Source organism: Bos indicus x Bos taurus, chromosome X, assembly GCF_003369695.1.
Source record: "Bos indicus x Bos taurus breed Angus x Brahman F1 hybrid chromosome X, Bos_hybrid_MaternalHap_v2.0, whole genome shotgun sequence".
NCBI classification, from domain to species: Eukaryota; Metazoa; Chordata; class Mammalia; order Artiodactyla; family Bovidae; genus Bos; species Bos indicus x Bos taurus.
The window spans coordinates 17,477,470-17,501,849 of record NC_040105.1 but is presented as its reverse complement, the minus strand read 5'-3'; the positions used below and the strand labels follow the sequence as shown (position 1 = coordinate 17,501,849).

The window sequence follows — 24,380 nt, the reverse complement described above, 5'->3', positions numbered from 1 at the left end:
TCAATGGACATGAGTCTGGGTGAACCCCGGGAGATGGTGATGGACAGGGAGGCCTGGTGTGCTGCAATTCGTTGGGTCGCAAAGAGTCGGACACGACTGAGCAAATGAACTGAACTGATCCAGTTGTCCTGGTACCATTTCTTAAAAAGATGATTCCTTCCCCATTGAATTTTCTTGGCACCTTTGTCAGAATCAACTGACCATAAATTTAAGGGTTTGTTTCCAGACTTGAAATTCTGTTTCACTGACCTGTATGTTTACCCTTATGTCAGTTCCATGCTGTTTTGACTATTGTAACTTTATAGTACTTTTTAAAATCAGGAAATCTGTCTTTGTTCTATTCAACACTGTTTTGGCCATTTGAGGTCACTTGCAATTCTATGTGAATTTAAGAATCAACTTTTTCATTTCTACAAAAAAGACCATTGAAATTTTGATAGGGGGTTACATTGTATCTGTTTATTGCTTAGGTGGTATTGATATCTTAATAATATTGTTTTCCAGTCCAAAAACACAGGATGTATTTCTGTTTATTGAGGACCCCTTTAATTTCTTTCAGCAGTGTTTTATAGCTTTCTGTGTACAAGTCTTTTACCTTCTCAGTTAAATTTATTCCTAGATATTTTCTTCTTCTGGATATTCTTGTAAAGGAAATTTTCTTAATTTCCTTTGCAAGATTTATTTTTAAAGATATTTTCCATAGAAATCTTTAACACATCATATTTGGCTTCATAATTCAATATTTGAGTTAAAATGTAATTCAGTTTTTGATCAGAATTCCAGAAAAATTACCTCATATATTATTTTTATCCATTTTCATTCTTAGAGGATATTTTCTGTTGCTTAGTGATAACCAAAATAGCCCCTTTCAGCATTTTGTCACTTCAGAAGACTTGTTTATATGATGAGAGATCAAAAACAAAAGTGAAATTATAGCCTTTATGAAAACAAGAGTGAAAGTATAGCCAACCCCAAGACTCCTTTGTCTGTTAACCCTTGGAACTTCCTGATAGTTTGTTATTGTTGTACATAGTCCACAGGTATTCTGTGTTTGTTTTAATTTTCCTTTGTAAAAATAACTATACCTTCAAAGACACGTTATATTTTGTAAGTTGATTCTCCCCAGGAAGTAAACTGTGAGACTGAGTTCAGTAAACAGGGAATTTGTTGAGGAGTGCTCTTGGGATCACCTGTGAGGGAGAGGAGGGCAGGAAGTAGGATTGGGCAGAACGAGAAATCCCACTGGGATGCAGGTCCAGTGGAAGCCTTGCCTGACCTCCGTGGGGAGCTGGAGTTTCCGAGTAGTTCTGAGTTGTGACGAGATGGTCAGGCCTTTGTACTCCTACATCCATCCCTCACTGGAAGGAGAATGATACTGGGTGAGGTGCTGTCCGCACCTGAGGCAGTTCCAGAAGGGGCTGGCAGCAGGGGTGAGAGCTGCAGTGTTCTCAGTAGCTAGGACAATACATCTTTCCTTGAAAAGGGGGGTCTGGGTGTGCACCTGAGTGTCCGCTGCATTGTAATCATTTCATTTGAGAAATATATGAATCATATGTACCTTAAGACTAAGGCATGTACCTCAAAGGCAGAGATGCACAGAAGTGATGTTTTCTTTTGAATTGGTGGGTGATTATTCAGAAGCTGTATGTAGCCTCAGCAGAGAGGAAACATGGGGACATAAACCTTCCTTGACCCTCAGGAAAATGACCAGGAGAAGATGAGGTGTTCCACCCAGTATGTGGAGAAGAGATAGTTCAAAGTAAACTGGACCTTACTTTCATTTGTCATGTCCTAAAGCTAGAGTTGAGAGCTGATCCTTTAAAAGCAGAGTTAAATTTCCGAGCTAGGATCATGTTATTAAAAAACTAATCTGGTTCTTGACCTCTGGACTAGGTGATTATTTTTTTTTCTGGAAATTCAGTGAGATTTAAAAGACATTCATTGTTCCCATCAAAGTAGTTATCTTTATGATGGCAATAAATTGGAAATTCTTTGAGAAACAGACATTGGTAGTATTGGTAGTATTGTCTGTAGTACTGCAAGTCTTGTACCTGGCTTGCAAGCTCACTGAGGACTCAAGTTTCGGGTAACAGAATTTCTCCTGGTCTTTCTCTCTCTTGCCTTCCTCATTCCTTCAGTTTGCTTTGGCTTGGGATCCAAGATTATCAAGGATGATGTAGATTGCTTAGGGACACTTTGGTAAAAAGGCAATTAAATTTCTTTTCTCCTTTCTGCATCCTTTGGGTTTCCTGAGTTCAGAGTCAGAATTTCTACCATTTTTGTTACTGAAGACTCAAGTTCAAATAAGAAGGCTAATTGTCATAGTAGATGGAGAGGGAGGATTTTATTCATTGAATGTGATTTATGTAAAAAAAAAATCTCTGCCATTTGAATATTTATTTCATTTGTATAGCTATTTTGTATTTCTACCTCATCTTAAGTTCTCCCTCAAGTCTTTTTGTCTTTTGTTCCCCTTCATGCCTGTGGTTGTGTTCTCTTTTAAATTGAAGTACTCTGGAAAAAAAATAAAATAAATTGCAGAACTCTGGAGGTGTGAACCATACAACTTTTCTCTGTATCTCTTGAATATGACAGGAGTAGTGTCACATGTCACAGGGCCAATGTCAGAACCAAAATAGAAATATTTAATTCTGCCTACCAACTGAATGAGTCTTTAGTGTGCCGTTTGTTGTTGTTGAGTCATTCAGTTGTGTCCGACTCTTTGTGAGTTGGACTGTAGCATGCCAGTGTCCCATGACACCAGTTTATTTTCTTTAAGATGTAATTCACATACCATAAACTACACCATTCACCCATCTGTTGGTGTTGGGCACTTGGTTTTGTATATCATGTCTATCTTGATATAAGAGTGTTTCAGGATTAAGCAGGATTGGCAGTTAGTGGCAGGAAGCCTACAGGAAGGGAGAGGGAGGACATGAGATTTTCCTGGCTCTGTGGTCATCTGTGGGCCAGTCGGTTAACCTTGCTGGGAATCGGTTTCCTCCAGTATAAAATGAGATGATTATTAATAAAGTGATCACTGCCGTTTGTGCCAGCTCTGAAATAATTCTCTGACTTTATGATAGCCATTCTGTTATTTGAACAAAGCAGATGGACTGTTGGAATAGCTCAGTTGGTGCTACATGGCATGTTTCCAGCAGGGATGTCTTCATTCACCTTTCAGTGGCACAGTAGTCTGATTATCCAATTGAAATTGTTACTCAGCTTCTGTATTTTCCTCTTATTACCAGATAAATATAGAAAGCTAGCAATGTACATAGAATGCTATTTGCATTGATCTTAGAAAAACTGCATTTCCCTGATGTGCATGCGTGCTGATTTTAAAAATTCTCCTTTAACTGACTAGACAAAGAATTACACCTTGTTATCATTTTTTAGAGCAGTGCTTGATTTATGTTTTCTTCCTTAATAAGTTGACTTTGTCACACGTATGGTTATGTTAAATAATTTTTAATTGTCTTAAGTTTGCTCAATTTCTCCCTAAATTTTCTTGGGAACAATTCTCTGTTTTTCAAATCCCAGTTTTCACCAAGGGTTTGCAGCCCTTTTCTATTACAAGAGTTAAACTCCAGAGTGGCACGTTTTCCTAGCAATCAAGATATGCATTCTTCCGTAAGTGCTTGGAAATCAGCTTATCATGGGTAGTATTAAACCTCCTTCCATTTGCCTTAGATTTTTCCCTCTTCTTTTGACTAAACATTTATTTAATCGTTATTTTAGAAATGTTCCCTGGAAGGTCAAGCTTAAAGTCTCATGTTGAAGTTGGTTGGGATAAATTCTTATACATCTTTTTGCTCCAAAAAATTAGTTTATAAAAAATAATAATAAAAAACTTGTGCTATTACTGAACAACTTTGTGACCTGCTGTTGTTGTTCAGTTGCTAAGTTGTGTCCAACTCTTTGCAACCCCATGGACTGCAGCCTGCCAGGCTTCTCTGTCCTCCACTATCTCCTGAAGTTTGCACGAACTCAGTCGTTGATGCTATCTAACCATCTCATCCTCTGCTGCCTCCTCCTCCTTTTGCCTTCAATCTTTCCCAGCATTGGGGTCTTTTCCAATGAGTTGGCTCTTCGCATTGGGTGGCCAAAGTATTGAGTTTTAGCATCAGTCCTTCCAATAAATATTCAGGGTTGATTTCCTTTAGGATTGACTTGCTTGATCTCCTTGCTGGCCATGGGACTCTCAAGAGCCTTCTCCCGCAACACAATTAGAAAGAGCTGCTACTGAAAAGTGAAAGTTAGTCTGTCAGTTGTGTTTGACTCTGTGCAACACCATGGACTGTAGCCTGCCAGGCTCCTCTGTCCATGAAATTCTCCAGGCTGCTGGCCATAAATAAAAAATAAGTGCTAGTGTAGTGAGGCCCCTTTGCTTGTGTTATTGTGCTAGTCTTCTTGCATAGGGCGCCTTGCATAGGGCACAGAGGAGCCTGCTGGGGAACTCGTCCTAGGTGTCCTTGGGCCATGATTGAACCTGATGGACAGTAAGGTTGAAACTGCAACATGCTCTGCTCTCCTGGCAGCTGTTTATGGATGGGACTCACCTATTATCATGTAACTGTTCATACATGAAGCCCACTGAAGAAACTGATGTTTTAGGGCTGCAGGTAGTTTGTTCTATGTGCAAATTCTGCCTAGAGTCCAGAGCAGGGGCTCTTAGATTTTGGGGTCCTGGGACTCTTTTGTCAGTCTGGAAGAGCCTATGGACCCCTTCTCAGAATAAATCTTAAAATGTTTAAATAAATACAAACTACTACAAAAGAGACCAATTATACTGAACTATATAAGTGGAGTTGGTGGTAAAGAACCTGCCTGCCAGAGGCAGGAGACATAAGAGATGCGGGTTTGATCCCTGGGTTGGGAAGATCCCCTGGAGGAGGAAATGGCAACCCACTCCAGTATCCTTGCCTGGAGAATCCCATAGACAGAGGAGCCAGGTGGGCTCCAGTCCATGAGGTTGCAAAGAGTAGGACACAACTGGAGCGATTTAGCATGCATGCATGTAGTTATCAAAAATATTTTAAAGTGATATATTGTAGTCTATGTCCTTCTTTACTAATGTCTCAAATAATAAGATCAAACAGCAAATCTAAAAACTGCCGTAATTTTGGTGTAGTGATAAATATAAAAGTTATTTTGAGATCTCTTCAGGAACTGTAATGTGAGATGAAAAATTGTTTGATTTATATTAGTGACAAAGTCCCATGTCCTGCTGAAAACAAAATGTATTGCCTCCATTTCTGATCAAAGGCACAGTTATATTTCAGTGAAAGGCAAATGATGAAAAAGGTGAACTTTTTTTTCTCACTCACTTTCACAGACCCCCAAGAATTAATGGGCTCCAGGTTCAGAATTCCCAGTCTGGTCTAGTCTAGAACTGTCGAACATAGCTAATCTTTATTGGATGTCCACTATGTGCCATGACCATCTTTAAGCCTCTGTTACTTAATGAAGTTGACAGTATTATTGTCCTCATTTCAAACATAAGAAAACTGAGGTTTAGATGGACAAATACATTTTCCAAGGTCATCCATCTAGTATGGGGTGGAGCTGAGATTCCATCTTTGGCCATCCAGATTCTCCACCATCTTGCTGTGCTTGAACTGGGATGATATTGACTTTCCATTTCAATAATTGTGTTATTTCTTTGTTACCTAACTTAGCAAATGTGGGGGGGGGGAACCCCACTAACCAGCTCTACTGAGACAATGATGAAATTGAAATGTCTTTGTATGTACTACTGGTGGGAGTATAAATTGCTCCAACCTTTTTGACAGCAACTTGGCCACACATATGGAGAACCTTAAACTTGCTCTAATAATCTCACTCCTGGGAAGCTATTCTCAGGAAAAGACCAGAGTGGAAAGATGCCATATGCAAGGATATTCATCTCAGTGTATAGTAAGAAAAAATTCCAAACAAAGTTATATAATAAATGAGAATGATGAAGTATGAAGTATACACTATATATATATATATTCACCAGATGGTGTATTAGATAGGCATTAAAAATTATGGCATTTGAGACTATATATCCATACATTTGTAATGAGAGCTTTTATTTTATTAAAATATTTATTTGGCCATGCTGGGTCTTAGTTGTAGCATGTAGGATCTAGTTCCCTGACCAGGGATAAAACCCAGGCCCCCTGCATTGGGAGCTTGGAGTCTTAGCCACTGGACCACCAGAGAAGTCCCTGTAATGAGAGCTTTAAAAAACCTATTATTTAACCTAGTGATGCTATGGGATGAACTGTTCATTGTGGTGATGTTTGTAGATGGTCGTAGTTCCACTGATTTCTCACCCCCACCCTCATAGTGTTAGAGACCAGTGGCTTTTACTCTGCTCTCTGACCTCATTTACTATATCAGAATCATCCTTTTGGAAATGCTTGAAGAGTGTTTGGAATAAGGGTTTACATGTTAATGTGCCTAGCATACTGGTTCTAATGCCCCTTTATGTAGGAAACTAAGCTGTCTTTGTTAAATTTGTTTTAATGAGTTGGATTCTTGAGATGTTTCTCTTTATAAATGTAACAATTATAAATATCCCAGCCTGGTTTGCTATTGAACGTGTGTTATGCTAATCAATGTTTTTCTTTTTAATTTTGGGTCTCCCCACCAACAAAAGTCTTCAAGTCATCACTTGAAGATGTTTGGGCCTATTCTTTGTAAGAACAAAAGTACTGTACTCAAGAGGCTGTGCTTTCATTTGGAAGTTCATGAATTGCTTTTTTAAATGTAGTCATTAGTCCCAATTTCTTTCTGTAAAATTTCTTTAAGTTTTATACACTTTTATGGAAGATTTTCTCAAAAGAAGTAGTTTTACTTTCCCAAGATTCCAGATTCCCGCTGTCTCCTCAGTCCTGTTCATTAAACTCACCCAGCTGTTTTCAGGATTCATGCATTCCCCTTCTTTCTCCTTATTTTCTCAAACTAAGGCTAAATGTTTGCTCAGAGGATCAGGATCTGCTCCAGCTGTGGGCAAGCCTTCACCAGCCTCTCTTGCCACTGTTCTGCTCACTTGAGCCATAACCTGTGACAGCACAGAGCATATATTTATCAATGTCTCATTTTTTCACACTTCATTATTGAGGATTTGAGCAGAACTGGGGCAAAGGTAACTCCTGTGCTCTCTGAGATGAATAGATTTGCTTAAGGAAGACTGTCAACAAGATTTCAGCACAAATATTTGTTTTGGAAATATTTTTAAAGCTTCTAACAATTCTATCCAAATAGGTTGGACTCTTGCACCTTCAATTTACCTACCTCTTATGGAGACTGGGGATTATTTAGTTGTAATGTTTGTAAGTATTTTTGTTAGAATTCTTACTCTGTATAATATCATCTTTTAACAAAGCTGAGAGAAGAAAGGAAAATAAGTCTTTATAGAGTTACATTAACCTGTTTGTTTACCTTCCAAATTATTTTCATTTGTTTCTGTGGATTCAGGTTACCAAATGGTGCTATTTCCTTATTCAAGTACAGCCTTGTTTCTACCTACATCTTTTGTACTGTTAGTGTCAAATATGTTACATATCTATTAATATATGTTATAGGCCCCAACATGTGATTATATGTGTCATTTTGTGCCATTGTCTTTTAACCCAGTTAAGACAAGAAAAGAAATTAGCAATTATATTGTTTCTTACAGTTACCTATATAACTAACTTTATTGCATATTTTTAAAGAATATTTGTTTGGCTGTGCCAGGTCTTAGTCGCAGTAAGCAGGATCTTCAATTTTCATTGTGGTATGTGGGATCTTTAGTTGCGACATGTGAACTCTTAGTTGCTGCATGTGGGATCTAGTTCTCTGACCAGGAATCCTGGTCTCCTGCATTGGGGGCGTGGAGTCTTAGCCACTGGACCACCAGGGAAGTCCCCATACTTTGTTTTTATTGTGTGAATTAAAATTACTGTCTGGTATCACTTGCTTTCAGCCTGAAGAAGTTCCTTTGGTATTTTTTTTTTTTTTAATAAAACATGTCTTCTAGGAACAAACTATCTCAGTTTGTGTTTACTTAAAAATGTCTTTATTTTCTCCTTTTCTCCTCAGATTTTCTTTCAGATCCTTTATTAGGGTGTTGAAATTTTCTCTAAAGATCTTGTGTACTTTAGGTAAAGTTAGATTCTCCTTCATTTATAAAAGATAGTTTTGCTAGATACAAGATTTTGGTTGACTTTCTTTTCCTCATCTCTTTGAATATGTTGTTATACTGCCTTCTAACTTTCATTGCTTCTGACGAAAAGTCAGATGTTGATTTTATTGAGTTACCCTTGTACACAATAAGACACTTTTTTCTCTTGCTGCTTTCAAGACTTTGTCTTTCACAGTTTCGACTACAGTGTATCTGGATGTGGCTCTCTTTGAGTTTATCCTACTTGGAATTTAGCTTCTTGGGTATATAGATTAGCTTAATCAAATTTTGAATTTTTCAGCAATTATTTCTTTTAGTGTAGTCCTGCTCCTTTCCTCTCCTTCCAGGACTCCCATTATGATCTGTTTTTGTTGGTATACTTGATGGTGTCCCACATTTCTTTGAGGTTCTGTTCATTTTTCTTCATTCTTTTTTCTCTCTGTTCTTCAGTCTGCATAATCTTCTGTTGATCTGTCTACAAATTTGCTGATTCTTTCTTCCATTGTAATTTCCTCTTGAGCCCCTTCAGTGAATTTTTAATTTTGGTTATTATCCTTTTGGGACTTCCTTGGTGGCTCAGACAGTTAAGAATCTGCCTATAATGCAGGAAACCCAGGTTCAATCCCTGGTTTCTGAAGATCCCCTGGAGAAGGGAATGACTACCCACTCCAGTATTCTTGCCTGGAGAATTCCATGAACAGAGGAGCCTGGCCGGCTATAGTCCATGGTGTTGCCAAAAGTCAGACACAACTGAAAGACTAACACTATTTTTTCATTATACTTTTTAGCTCCAGGGGCTTCCCTGGTGGCTCAGACAGTAAAGAATCCACCTACAATGTGAGAGACCTGGGTTCAATCCCTGGGTTGGGGAGATCCCCTGGAGGAGGGCATGGCAACCCACTCCAGTATTCTTGCCTGCAAAATCCTCATGGACAGAGGTCCCTGGAGGCTACAGTCTGTGGGGTTGCCAAGAGTTGGACATGCCTGAGCAACTGAGCAGCACCAGAATTCCCCTTTCCTTTTTTTTTTTTTTTTTGTAATTCCTAATTCTTCATTGATATTCTGTATTTGATGATACATTGTTTGTTAAGTATGATTTCCTTTAGTTCTTTTAGCATATTTATAGTAGCAGTTTTCAAGTCTTTGTCTCCTGAGTCCAATACCTGGGTCCTTTCAAAGGCAGTTACTCAAAGGCAGTTACTCATTGCCTGCTGTTTTTCATATATATGGACCACACTGCCCTGTTTCTTTGCATTTTTTGTGGTTGAAAACTGGACACTTTAGGTAATGTAGCAACTCTGGATACTGATTTCTCTCCCTCCTGCCTCTGCAATTTCTTCCTGTTTATTGGTTTATTTGTTGAGTGACTTCGCTGGACTAGTTCACTGAGGTCTCTTTCCTCCACAGTGTGCAGCCTCTGATGTCACTCCTCAGAAGGTGCAGCCTTGGGCATGCACACAGCTACCCTAACTCATCCCCACCTGGGGATGACAGTGATTATAGCTGGGCTCTCTTGGACTATATCTTTCCCTAATTTCACTATTAAGTTTTTCTTCTTGATTTTTTCTTTTTTTGGTTGCACTGGGTCTTATTGCTGCCCACGGGCTTCTCATTGCAGTGGCTTCTCATGTTGCAAAGCACAGGCTGTAGGCACATTGACTTCAGTAGTTGCGACACTCGAGCTCAGAAGTTGTGGTACATGGGCTTAGCTGCTCCACAGTATGTGGAGTCTTGCTGGATCAGGGGTTGAACCCATGTCTCCTGCGTTGGCAGGCAGATTCTTAAACACTGGGCCACAGGAGAGTTCCCTGGTGGGATTTAAGTTCCTGATTGATCTTCCTCTATTGATACCACATCCAGTTGTTAGTGTCCCCAAATTGGTAGCTAATTGCTTTATTGTTTTTGCCAGTAACCTGAGACATAAATGTTTCACAGTCTAATATCATTAACATTGGACTTCTTTGCAGATGTGGTTTTTTAAGGCTGTTCTTTAAAGTCTACTCTGACCACAGGAAGGCTTCCATAACTCTCTGTTCCCCTGTTCCTTTTTGTTAAACTTCTAGCTGGTCTACCTTTCACCCATTGCTCTCATGGAGCTACCAGCCTCCTCTTCATTTCTTGCTACAAAAGTCTTCGTAGTCTTTGACAGCTTTCATGGGTTTGAACTTCCCCATGCTATGTTCCACATAAAACCAGTCCCCTTGGGGAGAGCTGCAGAGCTCTGTGTTTTTACCTCATGCCTTGACCCTAGGCAGAACTCTGCACCACTGCTCCAGAGCAGGACAAGGGGATAGCAGCCTGCCTCTTTCAGAATGATACCCTGCTATGAGTGGGCTGCTGGCCAGAGCTAGCAGCCCCTGACCTTCTCAGCTTGCCTCTCCTAACATGGAACCTCCATCCGATGTGAGCTGGGACATAGATGATCAGGGCCCAGTATTCTTGGCCTGATTCACCTAAGATTCCATACGAGTGGGAAGTGGGTGAGGGGATGGAGCCCTGGTTCTCTTAACCACACTTACCTGGAATAGGGCTTTTACAACACAGGACGGTGGTGAATGAGGATGCTGGTGGCCTAGCCTTCCTAGGGAGAAACTGTCATCTTAGACTTGAGATTGGGAGTGGCAGGGGGCCACATCTTCTTGGCTGTACCCATCCAGAGTAGAACTGTCACTCTGGGCTGGAGGGTAGGAGAAGAACAGCTTATAGCTCACATGCTACAGCCTCACTGTCCTTATCAAGATTTAATTGTTTTTTTGAATAAAGATCTCTTGTCCATTTGCTGTTTGCTCTTAAGACATTTTATACAGACTTGAAATGGTTTTTTTAGAAAAATATTTGTTACCAGTTATGGTTGATTTTCTGGGAAGGGAATCTGAGGAGCTCCACATACCTCCAGTCTAGCCCTAACTTTTTGAAAATAACAAACTCCATTCCTTCAGGGATTTTTATTTTTTACCTTCTAGACTTCACTGATTCACACAGCTCTTTTATCCTTCTTAGTCTAAACTAGGAAATCTTTTTACCATAAACTCAACCAACTTTAGGTAAAAGAACAAGCAGATTAATGTATAAATGAATGTATAATGGCATTTAATTTAATTAACTTTGGCACCATGACTTGCTTGATATAGATGATGGAGAAATGTGTCTCTAACCTACCAAAAGCTTACTTTGCTGGGCACTTTGAATCGATCTTTGAGAATTTGCAGATATTACCAGAGGGGGAAGGGTCTTTGTTCCTCTGGTGCAGGCTTTGCTCAGTGATTGCTAGGAAGTAACCATGAGTCTGCCTCCTGTTCCCCATTTATCACCAACATACCCATAATGTTGCCACCTCTCTTTATAACACACCAGCATTTGCAGTGAGAGGTGTTTAACTCCAGTATCTAGTGTCCACAGGGACAGTCTCCAGCTGCTATTTTGTAGCATGGTAAGTACTTTCATAAAATCTGTTATCAGGAATCATGAAACATCAGGCAGGTTAGTGTTAGACAAGGGTTGGCCCACCATTTGTTTTAGTATGACCTGTGAGCTTACAATGGCTTTTACACTTTTTAGCGATTAAGAAAAACAATCAGAAGATGAAGAATATTTTGTTGTTGTTGTTTAGTCACTAAGTCATGTCCAACTGTTTGCAACCTTGTGGACTAGAGCCTGCCAGGCTGCTCTGTCCATGGGATTTCCCAGGCAAGAATACTGAAGTGTGTTGCCTTTTCCTTCTCCAGGTAGTCCTCCCAACCCAGGGATTGAACCAGTGTCTCCTGCATTGGCAGGCAGATTCTTTACCACTGAGCCACTGGGGAAGCCCAAAGAATATTCTAGGACATGTAAAAATATGAAATTCAGATTTTTGCCCATAAATAGTTTCACTGGGCACAGCCATGCTCATGTGTCTGTGTCTTGTCTGTGGCTGCTTTCATGATTTAACAGCAGAGTTGAGTACTTGGAGAGTAGAGATTATATGGCCCACAAGACCAAAAATATTTACCATCTGGCCTTTTACAGAAAAAGTGTGCTGATGCAGTCTCAAGTATGATTGAGTGGAGCAGCGCTAGTCATTTTTCCTTAACAAAGTATTTTAGGGCCTACAGACATCTCATCAGGGATATAGATGCCCTAGGAGGTACAAAAGAGGGAGAGAATTTCAAGACAATTATTTGTATTTTGAATTTAGATAGAAGAATGCCACCTGTCCTTGTGTAAGCAAATCTTATTCAAAAGGAAAACAAAAATGTCTGTCACATATATGTTTGAAACTAGTTCCCCAATGTGGAGTCTTCCCAAGACTTCTGTTTGATCTGAAATTGTAGCATTCTGACAGTTGTCTCTGGGGCGAATGAATTTCTTTTTAATTTAGAAGAAGTTGTATTGCTCATTTGACCTCTCATTCTTGGTGAAAGTGTGCTTCCTAGGTTATGTGTTATGCCAAATTATCCCATCACTTCATGGCAAATAGATGGGGAAACAGTGACAGACTTTATTTTTGGGGGCTCCAAAATCACTGCAGATGGTGACTGCAACCATGAAATTAGAAGACACTTACTCCTTGTAAGAAAAGTTATGACCAACCTAGACAGCATATTAAAAAGCAGAGACATTACTTTGCCAACAAAGGTCCATCTAGTCAAGGCTATGAAACCATGGATGTGAGAGTTGGACCATAAAGAAAGCTGAGTGCCGAAGAACTGATGAACTGTGGTGTTGGAGAAGACTCTTGAGAGTCCCTTGGACAGCAGGGAGATCCAATCAGTCCATCCTAAAGGAAATCAGTCCTGAATATGCATTGGAAGGACTGATGCTGAAGCTGAAATTCCAATGCTTTGGCCACCTGATGCAAAGAACTGACTCCTTGGAAAAGAACCTGATGCTGGGAAAGATTGAAGGCAGGAGGAGAAGGGGACGACGGAGGATGAGATGGTTGGATGGCATCACTGACACAATGGACATGGGTTTGGGTGGACTCTGGGATTTGGTGATGGACAGGGAGGCCTGGGTGCTGCGGTTCATGGAGTCGCAAAGAGTCAGACATGACTGAGCAACTGAACTGATGCCAAATTTCCTAGATAACTCCTTTAGTTTAACAAATTAGGGGGAAAAGTCAGATGTATTATTGCTGGCATCAAATTCTTTAAAACTTAATGAAGATATAGGAATTAACAAGTCAGAAATTTTAACATAGTGGCTTTTTGTAACAGTACAGACAAAATAGAGACTGTGATAGTAGAATGTCGTTTAAGAGCATATTGTAGTCCTCCAAATATGCTAAAAACTGAACATGGGCTTGAAAAAGTGAAAAGTGAAAGTCTCTCAGTCGTATCCGACTCTTTGCAACCCCATGGACTGTATAGTCCTTGGAATTCTCCAGGCCAGAATACTGGAGTGGGTAGCCTTTCCTTCCTGAAGGGGACCCTCCCAACCCAGGGATCGAACCCAGGTCTCCTGCATTGCAGGTGGATTCTTTACCAGCTGAGCCACAAGGGAAGCCCAAGAATACTGGAGTGGGTAGCCTTTCCCTTCTCCAGGGGATCTACCCAACCCAGGGATCAAAACTAGATCACCCACATTGCAGGCGAATTCTTTACCAGCTGAGCCACAAGGGAAGCCCAAGAATACTGGAGTGGATAGCCTATCTCTTCTCCAGGGGATCTTCCCGACCCAGGAATCGAACTGGGGTCTCGTGCATTGCACAGGCAGACTCTTTACCAACTGAGCTCTCAGGGAGCCCGAGCGTGGGCTGAATGCTATTTACAGGTAGGGTTTCTTTTTCTATTTCATGTTCAGTGCTCCCATTTCACTTAGTTTATGTTTTCTAATTTCTGTGTCTTTTTTCTGTTTTTCGTTCTCAAGCCTTTATCAAGCATAGTAGAAAAACTTTTATATATGTATATATATGTGTGTGTGTATATATAGTATGTATGATATATATATTTTAGAAATGTTATGAATTTTTGCCTAGCTAAAAAATTTATGACATTTTAATTTCACTTTTTTGACTTAGTATAAATAGAATGCTAGGTTTCTAATTAATATTCAGTCAAAACTTTGATATAGTTACATATATTTTGGCATCTGATATTACTGCTAAAAGACTAGAAAGTTCATTATCTTAGTGATCTTTTTTACAAAAATTTGAAGCTCAAAACTTCTAATCCAGTTCTGAGAATATCAAGAAATACTATGTTGTTTAAAAAATCCCAGAAAACATGTGATTACAGTATTATTAACTAAAGTACAATTTTGTACAAATTTCACAAGATTTTATGCTAATGTCCATTATTTATTTTCATACCTTATTCAAGATTCTGCTTTGTATTTAGTTGCATTGAGCAGTTTCAGCTGCATGCAACAAATTCTGATAAATTCTCTTTTCATTTTTATTCTGTTACAAATATTTTCTAATTTTCCTTCTTAGGGCTTCTTAGGTACATCCATCATTTAAAAGTGGACATTTAATTTCCAAATACATAGGGGTTTTAAATATCTTTGATATTAATTTTTCATTTTAATATTTTTCATTTAAATGCTTCCTCCTCTGTAATCACCCTCTGTGTTTTTTCAGTCTTCTAAGTTTACTGAGGCTTTCAATGGCTAAGTCAAAGATCTCTCTTGGTAAATGTCACATTGGACTTGAAAATACGTGGGTTATTTTCAAATATCTTTTGATACAGATTTCTAACATAATTCCACAGTGATAAGAGAACCAACTCTGTATGATTTCAGTACATTTAGACCACGAATTTTTTGCATCTGTTTTATGCCCCTGGATATGTTCCAGTGTCTCCTAGTTTATATATAGTCTATGGGAACTTGAATAGAATTTGTATCCTACTGTTGTGTGAAAATTGTATTAATCTTAATTATGTTGAATTGGTGCTTTCCTTCTACTTTGCTATATCTTCATTCTATTAATACTTGAGAGTTTGATAAAGAAACTCCAACTAAAAATTTATCTATTTAGAATAATTGTAATATATAGTAGAACTATATGTAACTTTCTTGTATATTTTCCAAGTCTCCTGTAAATGTGTTATCATATTTTAATAATTTAAAAACTGAAAGTGTAAAAAAAAAACTAAAGGTAGCATTTATGCTTTAAAAAATAGTTACAATTTGACTATGAATCATGATTATTCCATAGAAAAAGCATAGTTTTACTTGAGTATTATTTGACAATGTAAAAATTTTTAAACAAAATGTTTTCCCAAAACATCTCTGGGACTAATTATATCTGTTAATATCTGCTTCCTGCAAAACAGTTTCTACTCAAAAAAGTTTATAAATAATTCACCTGTGGTTAAATTATCAAATAATAAGGCTTTTCCTGCTACTGCTGCTAAGTCGCTTCAGTCGTGTCTGACTCTGTGAGACCCCATAGACGGCAGCCCACCAGGCTCCCCCGTCCCTGGGATTCTCCAGGCAAGAACACTGGAGTGGGTTGCCATTTCCTTCTCCAAGGCATGAAAGTGAAAAGTGAAAGTGAAGTCGCTCAGTCGTGTCCGACTCTTAGCGACCCCATGGACTGCAGCCTACCAGGCTCTTCCATCCATGGGATTTTCCAGGCAAGAGTACTGGAATGGGGTGCCATTGCCATGCCAAAAGAAAGTAAATTAAACCCTTACATTTTACTTCTTGGTTATCATTGGACTGAAGTTCCCTCTGATTTGGAGGATATGTAATGAAATATAATTTCTGAGAATTAAAAACCTAAAATCTCTGCCAGTGAAATTCAGAGATGTATACTGCTCAGTTCAGCATTGAAAACCAAATTTTTGTTGTATGCCCATGTGTTAGAGCTTGTGAAATGGCGTGGTTTCCTGTTTGCATCTGATAGATTCATAGTCATATTGTGCAAGTAGTTGTTCATCATCAGGCATTTTCTCCTTTCCTGTCCCACCAAGGTTCCACCTGCCCAAATCCATAGCTGTGCTTCTGCATTGCTTATTTTGTGAAACATTTTTGTTTGTTTTTTCCAGGCATCCAGTGGAAATTATTACTTCATCCCATATATCGTGACACCATGCGCTGATTATTTTTGCTGTGAGAGTGATGCCCAGCGGCGTGCCTCGGAGTACATGCAGCCCAACTGGGACACCCTCATCGGTCCACTGTGTGTGCCTCTGGTGGACAGGTTTACTAGCCTCCTCAAGGACATCCATGTGACCTCATGGTAATTCCCATCAACTGTCCTCAACCTTGGGAGCTTGACCAAAATTTTCCCTTCGTGTCCATGGAGGTGATGTACCTTCAAGAGACCATAGTGCCCAGAGAGCGGGGAACTCCAACCAGTCATTTTAAAGTCATCCTGGAATCCAGGGTTTCACACTGGCTCACTGCATTGGGCTGTTGAGGTGTAGCTGAAAGAGAATGAAACTGGAGTTGAGGTCAGGGTTCAGTTTTGTGTTTGGTTCCAGCTCCTTACGCAACCTTGACAAATAGCTTTTCTGTAGCTGTTTTCTCATCTAGAAAGGAACTTAAATCATTGATTTTCTTTAATGTGCTTTCAACTCTGACATTCTGTGTTCTAAGATCATTTCTGAAGGTGAGTTCCTGCCCACCGCCAATCAGCTGTTGAGGTGGTTAATATGTGTCAGCAAGGTTATTCCAAACATTAGCCCCTATGCTGTACAAGTCGGGGTATGTTGAGTCAAGCTGAAGCCATCCTGACCACAGTGTGCCCTGGGACATGTTCTTGGTAGATTTATGTCAGAGAAAGTGTGGAGCAATAATTCAAGAGCTGACAGGTTTGGGTTTGAATCCTGGCTCAGGCTGTCCTTCACTGTGTAGCCTTGGGACAGTCAGCTCACCTCTTGGAGCCTCAGTGCTCAAGAAACCAGCCCTTGAAATATCCCTGTTTTGAAACTTGAAGGCAGAAAAATTATTCCACTTAAAGAAAGAATTCAGATTTCCTTTGCCTGTAGCCAGTTTAAAGGATTTACTCCTGAAAGTTAAGTCACAAGGAGGATTTGTCTTTCCAAAACAAATGAAAATCCAAAGCGCTGGCAGAACTGACTTGAAGTATAAGGGCCGCACGTCCCTCTGGCTTGCACTGTGGTCCCCCAGACTGTGGAGCATTACTACTGTGGGGCTGGTGGGAGGTGCATGCTTCTTCACAGTCTGCTCTCCTTTTCTATCCTGTCACCTCTTTTCTGGACACACAGTTTCTGCTGCAGATTGTAATGGGAAAAGAAGACTGGCAACTCAGGTATATGTGACCACATGCCAATCTAGAAAGTAAACGGGGCACCGTTTGCAGCACATCCCTCAAAAACCTCATTCGGACCCAGCTTGCTAACTATTGTCTTACTGCACAGTGAATATTCTAGTGAGGTTCAGGGAGAAAAGTGTCCCAGGATCATTTTTTCAGGTCTGACGAGGAAGTAGGCTGGCTTGAGTCTGCCAGATGAGCAAGGTGTCTGCAAGAAGTGGCCTCAGGTTTGTTTCTCATTCACTTTATGTATGTTTCAGTAGGAAGACAAGTCTTTCAATTTGGTTTAATTTCAAAGAACTTGAAATACCTGTTGGTTGATTCCACCCCTTGAACTCCCAGATACCTGGCAAGGGTTAGTGAGAGGGTAAATGATGCTAATGATTGAAAACATCTGTAACAGTGGCAGACAGATTTTCAGCTCAAATGGCAACTTGCATAGATTGATGAAGGCCACCCGGAGCCCTGTGCAGAAAAGGGATTTGAAGCCATTTCCAAGTTCACACTGATTAGCAGTCTCTTTCCTGGTTACCAGAGGCAGAAATGGCTGCATGTTTATTACATACATGTTGTCTCCAAGCCATACTTAATTCAGTGTTTTGTTTATTTACTTACAGGTTACCATTCTTATTAGGTTTCTTAGTTTATTGGAACTATTTTTCAGAGTTCCCCTTGAAAACAAGACTAAAGTGTACATTTTTACTTGACAGAAGAAACTCATAACGCTTTAATAGCTTTTGATGCCTTTATAGTCCAGCAAATGGACAGTGGCTATCAACCAACTTAATTATTCATTTGATTAATCATAGAATTTTAAACATTAGTAGAATCTACTCATTTGCTCATCATTGAGGTAATAAGCAAGAGACAAGGGGATAAAAATTAAAGCAATGCACTGATACTTTTATATCAGAGCACTTTCACTTTACTTAAGTAAAGTGAATTTTACTTTACTTAAGTGAAAGTAAATTAATTCCACTTAATTAGTGAAATGTTGAGATTTATTATAAGCATTGGACCAGGAAGTGTACTGTAAACACTTTTTTGGACAGAGTTTTGTAACAATTAAAATCAACATTGGTTATTCTTTGGTATTGTTTCTCATCCTCTGAAGACTATTACTTGTTAAACTTGTTCTTTTTAAGAAACAACCTAAGTTTACTGTCTACAGTTAAATCGTTTCAGCTGTGTAATGGGTTGACAGTATTATAACTTGGTCATGCCAAGTCTCCATAGAAAAAAAATTGCTTGGAAAGTAGACAACATATTTAAATTCATCTATTTTAAACCAAGTACTGAATATTAGCATTGGTTCTTGGAGGGGCTATGGTGAGACATTCCAGTGTGAATTTAAACTGCTTTAAATGTTGTAATACATCCCTGTTATTATATGGATGCCCACATAAAGGAAGTTCTGTGTCTTCCATTAGGAAAGCATTCTGGCTGTCAAAAATGACATAGAGAATAGGGGGTGAAAGGCAGAGGTGGTCTGCAGGTGTCCAGGCATGGCTTCTTGTATTGCTCCTGGACACATCCAGATTTTGTTTCTCGACCAGTTGTAAAAAGCTTTGTGATTACTAGCTGGGGATACCTGAAAGATACATCTTAAAGACATTTATCTTATTATGTTTCATGGCTTTGGAGTTTTGTTCGGCTTTGTGAAAAATCTCTTAATGGTGGGGGAAATTACTCTTCAAGTGAAGTACTTTCTTGTCCTCTATGTGTTTGAAAATACAAGAGGAGAGGAGATGGGGTGGGGTAGCTAGTGAGTCCTGTGTGTTATCCAAATACATCGGGGGTCAACTTTGAAAATATTTTCAAGGTCATAATGAACTGATTTTATTTGTAACTGTTGAGTGGTTAGGTTTTTGCAAAGTGACATTCACAAGTAGGATGTGCTCCCCGTTGGCTGATCCTGGGAGGCTCAGGTGTGGGCAAGGCCTAAGTCACGTCCATGAGAGCTAGGTTTGTTTGGGCTGCAGCACAGTCCTGGATGCTTGTAGACATGACTGGAGCTTTTCTTGTTTCCCTCTCCAGTGCTTATTACAAAGAAACCTTGTTAAATGACATCCGGAGAGCCAGAGAGAAATACCAGGGTGATGAACTGGCCAAGGAGCTGGCTCGGATCAAACTCCGCATGGATAACACTGAGGTTCTGACCTCAGACATCATCATTAATTTACTGCTGTCCTATCGCGATATCCAGGTATGCCATATGCTTATCTGAATGCTTATCACAGTTCTTCCCTGACATGGGGAATTCCTTGTATGAAGTACTCATACACTAGATGTATGGTTAGGTAGCTGTTTTATAGCCAAAATAGGAATGTGGCCGGGTCATAGGTCACTACCTTTTGTGGTAGAAATGTTGCAGAAGGTTTTGTCATGTCAGAAGGGTGCTCCAGCAAATTCTTAGATATGGTACTGCTTAGTAAAAGGAGTTCAGAATTTAACAGTTTATATGCAGTTTGTGCTAGGCGTTGTTCCAAGCCCTTTGTAAGCCCTAATTCACTTAATCCTCTTCAGAAGCCTATGGGGTGCACAGTCTGATTATTCCCATTTTAAAAATGAGGAACATGAGGTACAGAGAAGCTAAATAACTTGCCTAAGGTCACACAGCAGTTGGCAAAAGTCAAGATTCAAACTGAGGCAACCAACTCTGTTGTCCTTGCTCTTAATGCCTCTCCTCTTCTACTTCCTTTAGGCCTTTGTCACTTCCTTCTTTGTTTAGCTCTACCTGTTAGTGAAAGGGAGGGCAGGCGTAACAGAGGCATGTCCAGGAATCAGGGGCTGCAGGGCTTTATTCTAAGACAAGGGGCAGAGACTTCTGGAAAGTCCTGAAGACAGGGTTTGTAGAATATGGTACCATGAAGGAAAGCAATCATTTCCCCCCTCCAAGTTTAATGCCGTGGGGCCATTTCCAAGACATCTTGTCTTTCTTCCCTTTGGAGGAACACAGAGCAGTGTACATAACCTGTAGAATTCTATCAGTGCAAAGCCATGTTGGAGGTTGTTGGCCACAGGTCTTTAGACGAGAGAGGCTTCCATTTATGACCTGAGCCAAGAACAAGAGTCAACCACTTAAGGAACTCATGCCCCTGGTGACAAACAGATGCATCTAATTGATTTTAATAGCAGATGCTATTAGAAATTATGCTGACTGAGTGATGCCCCATGGAACAAGAGAATGGGAAGGACCTTGTTTGACGTCTTTCTTCCATTGAGTTGCTGGCTTCCTTCTGCCCGTGCTTTCACACATCTCTACTCTTTATAACCTTCCCTTGGTGGGACTCTTAGGCTCAAAGATGAGTCGGAAGCTTCTTGCAGTACTTTGCTTTCCCTTTCCTTGCGCAGCAGCATCAAAGTGTAATGCCACAAAACAGGCGTGAGATTTCGGTGGGAAGTCCTCGTTTGCTAACTGTGGCCAGCTGTCAGCAAGTTGGCCAGTAACAGTGATTCTGAGTTGGCTGAAAGGGTAACAGATGGCACTGCTCACAGGGGATACAGCCGAGACGAACACGGTAGCAATTTTTCCCTGGGTAATTATGCAGTTTAGAGCCGTGGTTCTCAAGCGGGGGACATGTGGCAGTGTCTGGAGATATTTTGGGTTGTCACAACTTGGGGTGGGGGGCGGAGTGCTACTGGCACCTAGTGGGTCAAGGTCAGAGGTGCTGCTTAATATCCCATGATACACAGGACAGCCCCCACCATAAAGAATGATCCAGCCAGCCCCCAAATGTCACTAGTGCTAAGGCTGAGAAACTGATTTAAATGAATTGGAATGTTTCTGACAAAATAGGAAGCCTTGGGATATTTCCTCCCTTTACGTGGCAAATGACTGTAAGATTTCTTATATATTTACATCCAGTTCATTTTAACCCACAGCCCTGCCAATGGTGATAACTCTCCTAAGCTCAAAATGTGGTACCTTTTCCTAGATGCTTGGCTCATTCGTTTATCATCTTTGAATCTAACTTCCTTTCCTTGATCCTTTTGTGGCCTCCGAGAGCAGGGATTCTTCCTGTGTCTTCTCTCATCCATCTTGTTGTTGTTTTTAATCTCATTGCTCTTCTTTTAAGGACTTTAACTGCACTAAATACTTCCTGTAGGGAAGGGCCTATATTTAAATGCCGAGGTGGTCTCATGTTTATAACTGTTTAAGAAACCCTGCAAAGAGCTACATTTCCTCTCTCACCTTGGGACCTCTTGCCAACAGGACTATGATGCAATGGTGAAGCTGGTAGAAACACTGGAGATGCTGCCTACATGTGATTTGGCTGACCAGCATAACATTAAATTCCACTATGCGTTTGCACTGAATAGGTAAGAGTGATAATGTATGGATAGAGTTTTGAAGCAGGCCAGCTGTTAAATTCTGCTTCCTTTTTTTCTTCTTTTTTAAAATTGTAATATTATTGCTTTACAATGTTGCTAGTTTCCACTGTACAACTAAGTGTATCAACTATATGTATGCGTATATCCCCTCCCTCTTGAGGCTCCCTCCCACCCCCTAGCCTACCCTTCCGGGTCATCACAGAGCACCGGGCTGAGCTTCCTGTGTTGCACAGCAGCTTCCCATTAGCTATTTTACACGTGGTAGTGTGTATATGTCATTGTTATTCTCTCAATTTGTCCCGCCCTCCCCTTCCCTCACTGTATTCACATGTCCCTTCTCTACGTCTGTATCTCTGTTTCTGCCCTTCAAATAGATTCATCTGTACCATTTTTCTAGATTCCACAAATATGTATTAATATATGATACTTGTTTTTCTCTTTGACTTACTCTACTCTGTATGACAGATTCTAGGTCCATCAACATCACTGCAAATGACCCAATTTCATTCCTTTTTAGGGCCAAGTAGTATTTCATCATATATATATATGTCTCACATCTTCTTTATCTATTCCTCTGTTGATGCACACCTAGGTTGCTTCCATATCCTGGCTATTGTAAATAGTGCTGCATTGAACACTGGGGTACATCTGTCTTTTTGAATTATGGTTTTCTAAAGGTATACAACCAGTAGTGGGATTGCTGGGTCATATCATACCTTTACTTTGAATTTTTTAAGGAACCTCCATACTGTTCTCCATTGTGGCTGTACCAGCTTACACTCCCACCAACAGTGTAGGAGGGTCTCCTTTTCTCCATACCCTCTCCAGCATTTATTGTTTGTAGACTTTTTGATGATGGCCATTCTGACCAGTGTGAGGTGATACCTCATTGTAGTTTTATTTGCATTTCTGTAATATTGAGTGATGTTGAGCGTCTTAAATTCTGTTTCCTTCTTTCATTCAACCCTCACTGAGTATGAGCCAGATCATGGCTGAATGCCAAAGTTAAGAAAATGGACATGACATGATCTTAACCTTTAGGGACTTTGTCTTTGGAGCATATATTCTAGCTGTGAGGTCAGATGTGCACCTAAACCCCTACAGCTCAGAGTGATAAATGTCTTCATGAATACCGCAGCATAGTAGAGGGAGGAAGTCATTCTGCTTTGGGGTTTTCAAGAGGCTTCTCGGGAGTCTTTTGGGCTGGGTTTTGAAGACTTAGTAAGAATTGCCTCATGGGCGGAGGAGACCATGGGATGGGGTTGAGGAAGAGGCCATTCCACGTGGCCAGAAGTGTGGGCAGAGAGTTCTTCAGGTGTGGGGACCTCCAGAATATGAGCTATAGGTGCAGCAAATGTGTGCAGTGAGGCGGAGTGTGGAGGGTGGGACTGTGTTGTGACAGGACTGTATATATACCAACGAGGAGCTGAAAATGTCTCATAGACTGTGGAGGTAGGGGGCTAGTTTAACAACAGGATTAACGTTGAATGATGGGGAAGGGGGCTGCTGTCTTCCTGTACTAGTGTAATCTGAATTACTAGGCTAGGTAGAGTATGTGAGACTTGAAAATACCTGCCTGGAGACCCTGAGCCTCAAAAGCATATTGCTAGGGGTGCCAGCTAAGATGCTGTAGTATAGAGACCCCAAATGCAGTGATTGAAATTTCTCTTTCACATAGCAGTCTAGAGGTGAGTGGACCAGGCTAGTGGCATAGGAGTTGTTTAGGGATCTAACTTCTGCCCATTTTGTAGCTCTTTCATTCCCAAGAGTGTTGTTCTCTTCTAGTTGAAACAGTCACTGCTTTACTCTTTGTTCCAGCCTGATGAAAGGAGTAGTGTGGAAGCCCAGTTAAGCCATTTCCTTTAATGCAAGTAGAATTTTCATGGGCCACTTCCACTGACATTCTGTTGGTGAGAGCACAGTCATGACCCCTATCTAACTATAAGGGAAGCTGGGAAATGGAGTCTCTCACTGAGTGGCCATGTGGAGAATAAATAGGAGTTTGATGCATCTAATCTCACAAAATCCAAGCTGCCTAAACATCTTAGCCCTACAGTTACTCTTCCTCCACGATAAGATACAGGAAGAGGGATGGCATTGGGTGAACATAGTGAGAGCTACATACAAATCCACTTCCTGCTGGGGCTAGGAATCACTCATGTTTGAATCACAGTGCCAGAAACTTGAGGATATTCAAATGTGGCTTGAGAATCAGAGTTCTGGCACCTTCTTATCAACCCTCCGTGGCAAACATCTTCCTTAGGGAATGAGTACAGTGAGGGTTGATGGGGACCGAGTTAGAGGACACTTGCATCTAATTTCTCAGAGGCTTGGCTTTGCTTCAGCAGCTGGATTAAGCTGTATATGGTAGACTCGCCACTGGCAGCATCTGCATGGCAGCAGCCACACAATCTATGGCTTCAGGATTCTTGTAACACATATGAGGGAACATCTCTCTTTTGTATTGAAGTATATAAAGCACATGGGCAGTGAAGTGTGTAGATCTTTATACAACTTGAATTTTAATAAATAGATATACACACGTAAACAAAACCCCTATCAAAATATGAAATAGTTCCACTCCCACCCCAGAAGTTCCTTTGTTCCCCTTTGCAGGTAGTCCCCACCCCTCTACAGGCCCCCACTCTTCATATATTGCAACCTCTGTCTCCAGAGATGAGT

The 24,380-nt window shown here is 40.4% G+C and overlaps 1 protein-coding gene across 1 annotated transcript in view; it reads left to right on the top strand.

Annotated features, from left to right (window-relative positions):
* The window catches only part of MAP3K15 (mitogen-activated protein kinase kinase kinase 15), a 145,590-nt gene that overhangs the window by 39,283 nt on the left and 81,927 nt on the right, over window positions 1-24,380 (top strand). Inside the window, exons 4-6 of the mRNA XM_027533164.1 lie at window positions 16,132-16,325; window positions 19,401-19,569; window positions 21,580-21,686. Of these exons, the coding sequence (XP_027388965.1) occupies window positions 16,132-16,325; window positions 19,401-19,569; window positions 21,580-21,686 (470 nt within the window). The remainder of the gene's footprint in view (window positions 1-16,131; window positions 16,326-19,400; window positions 19,570-21,579; window positions 21,687-24,380) is intronic.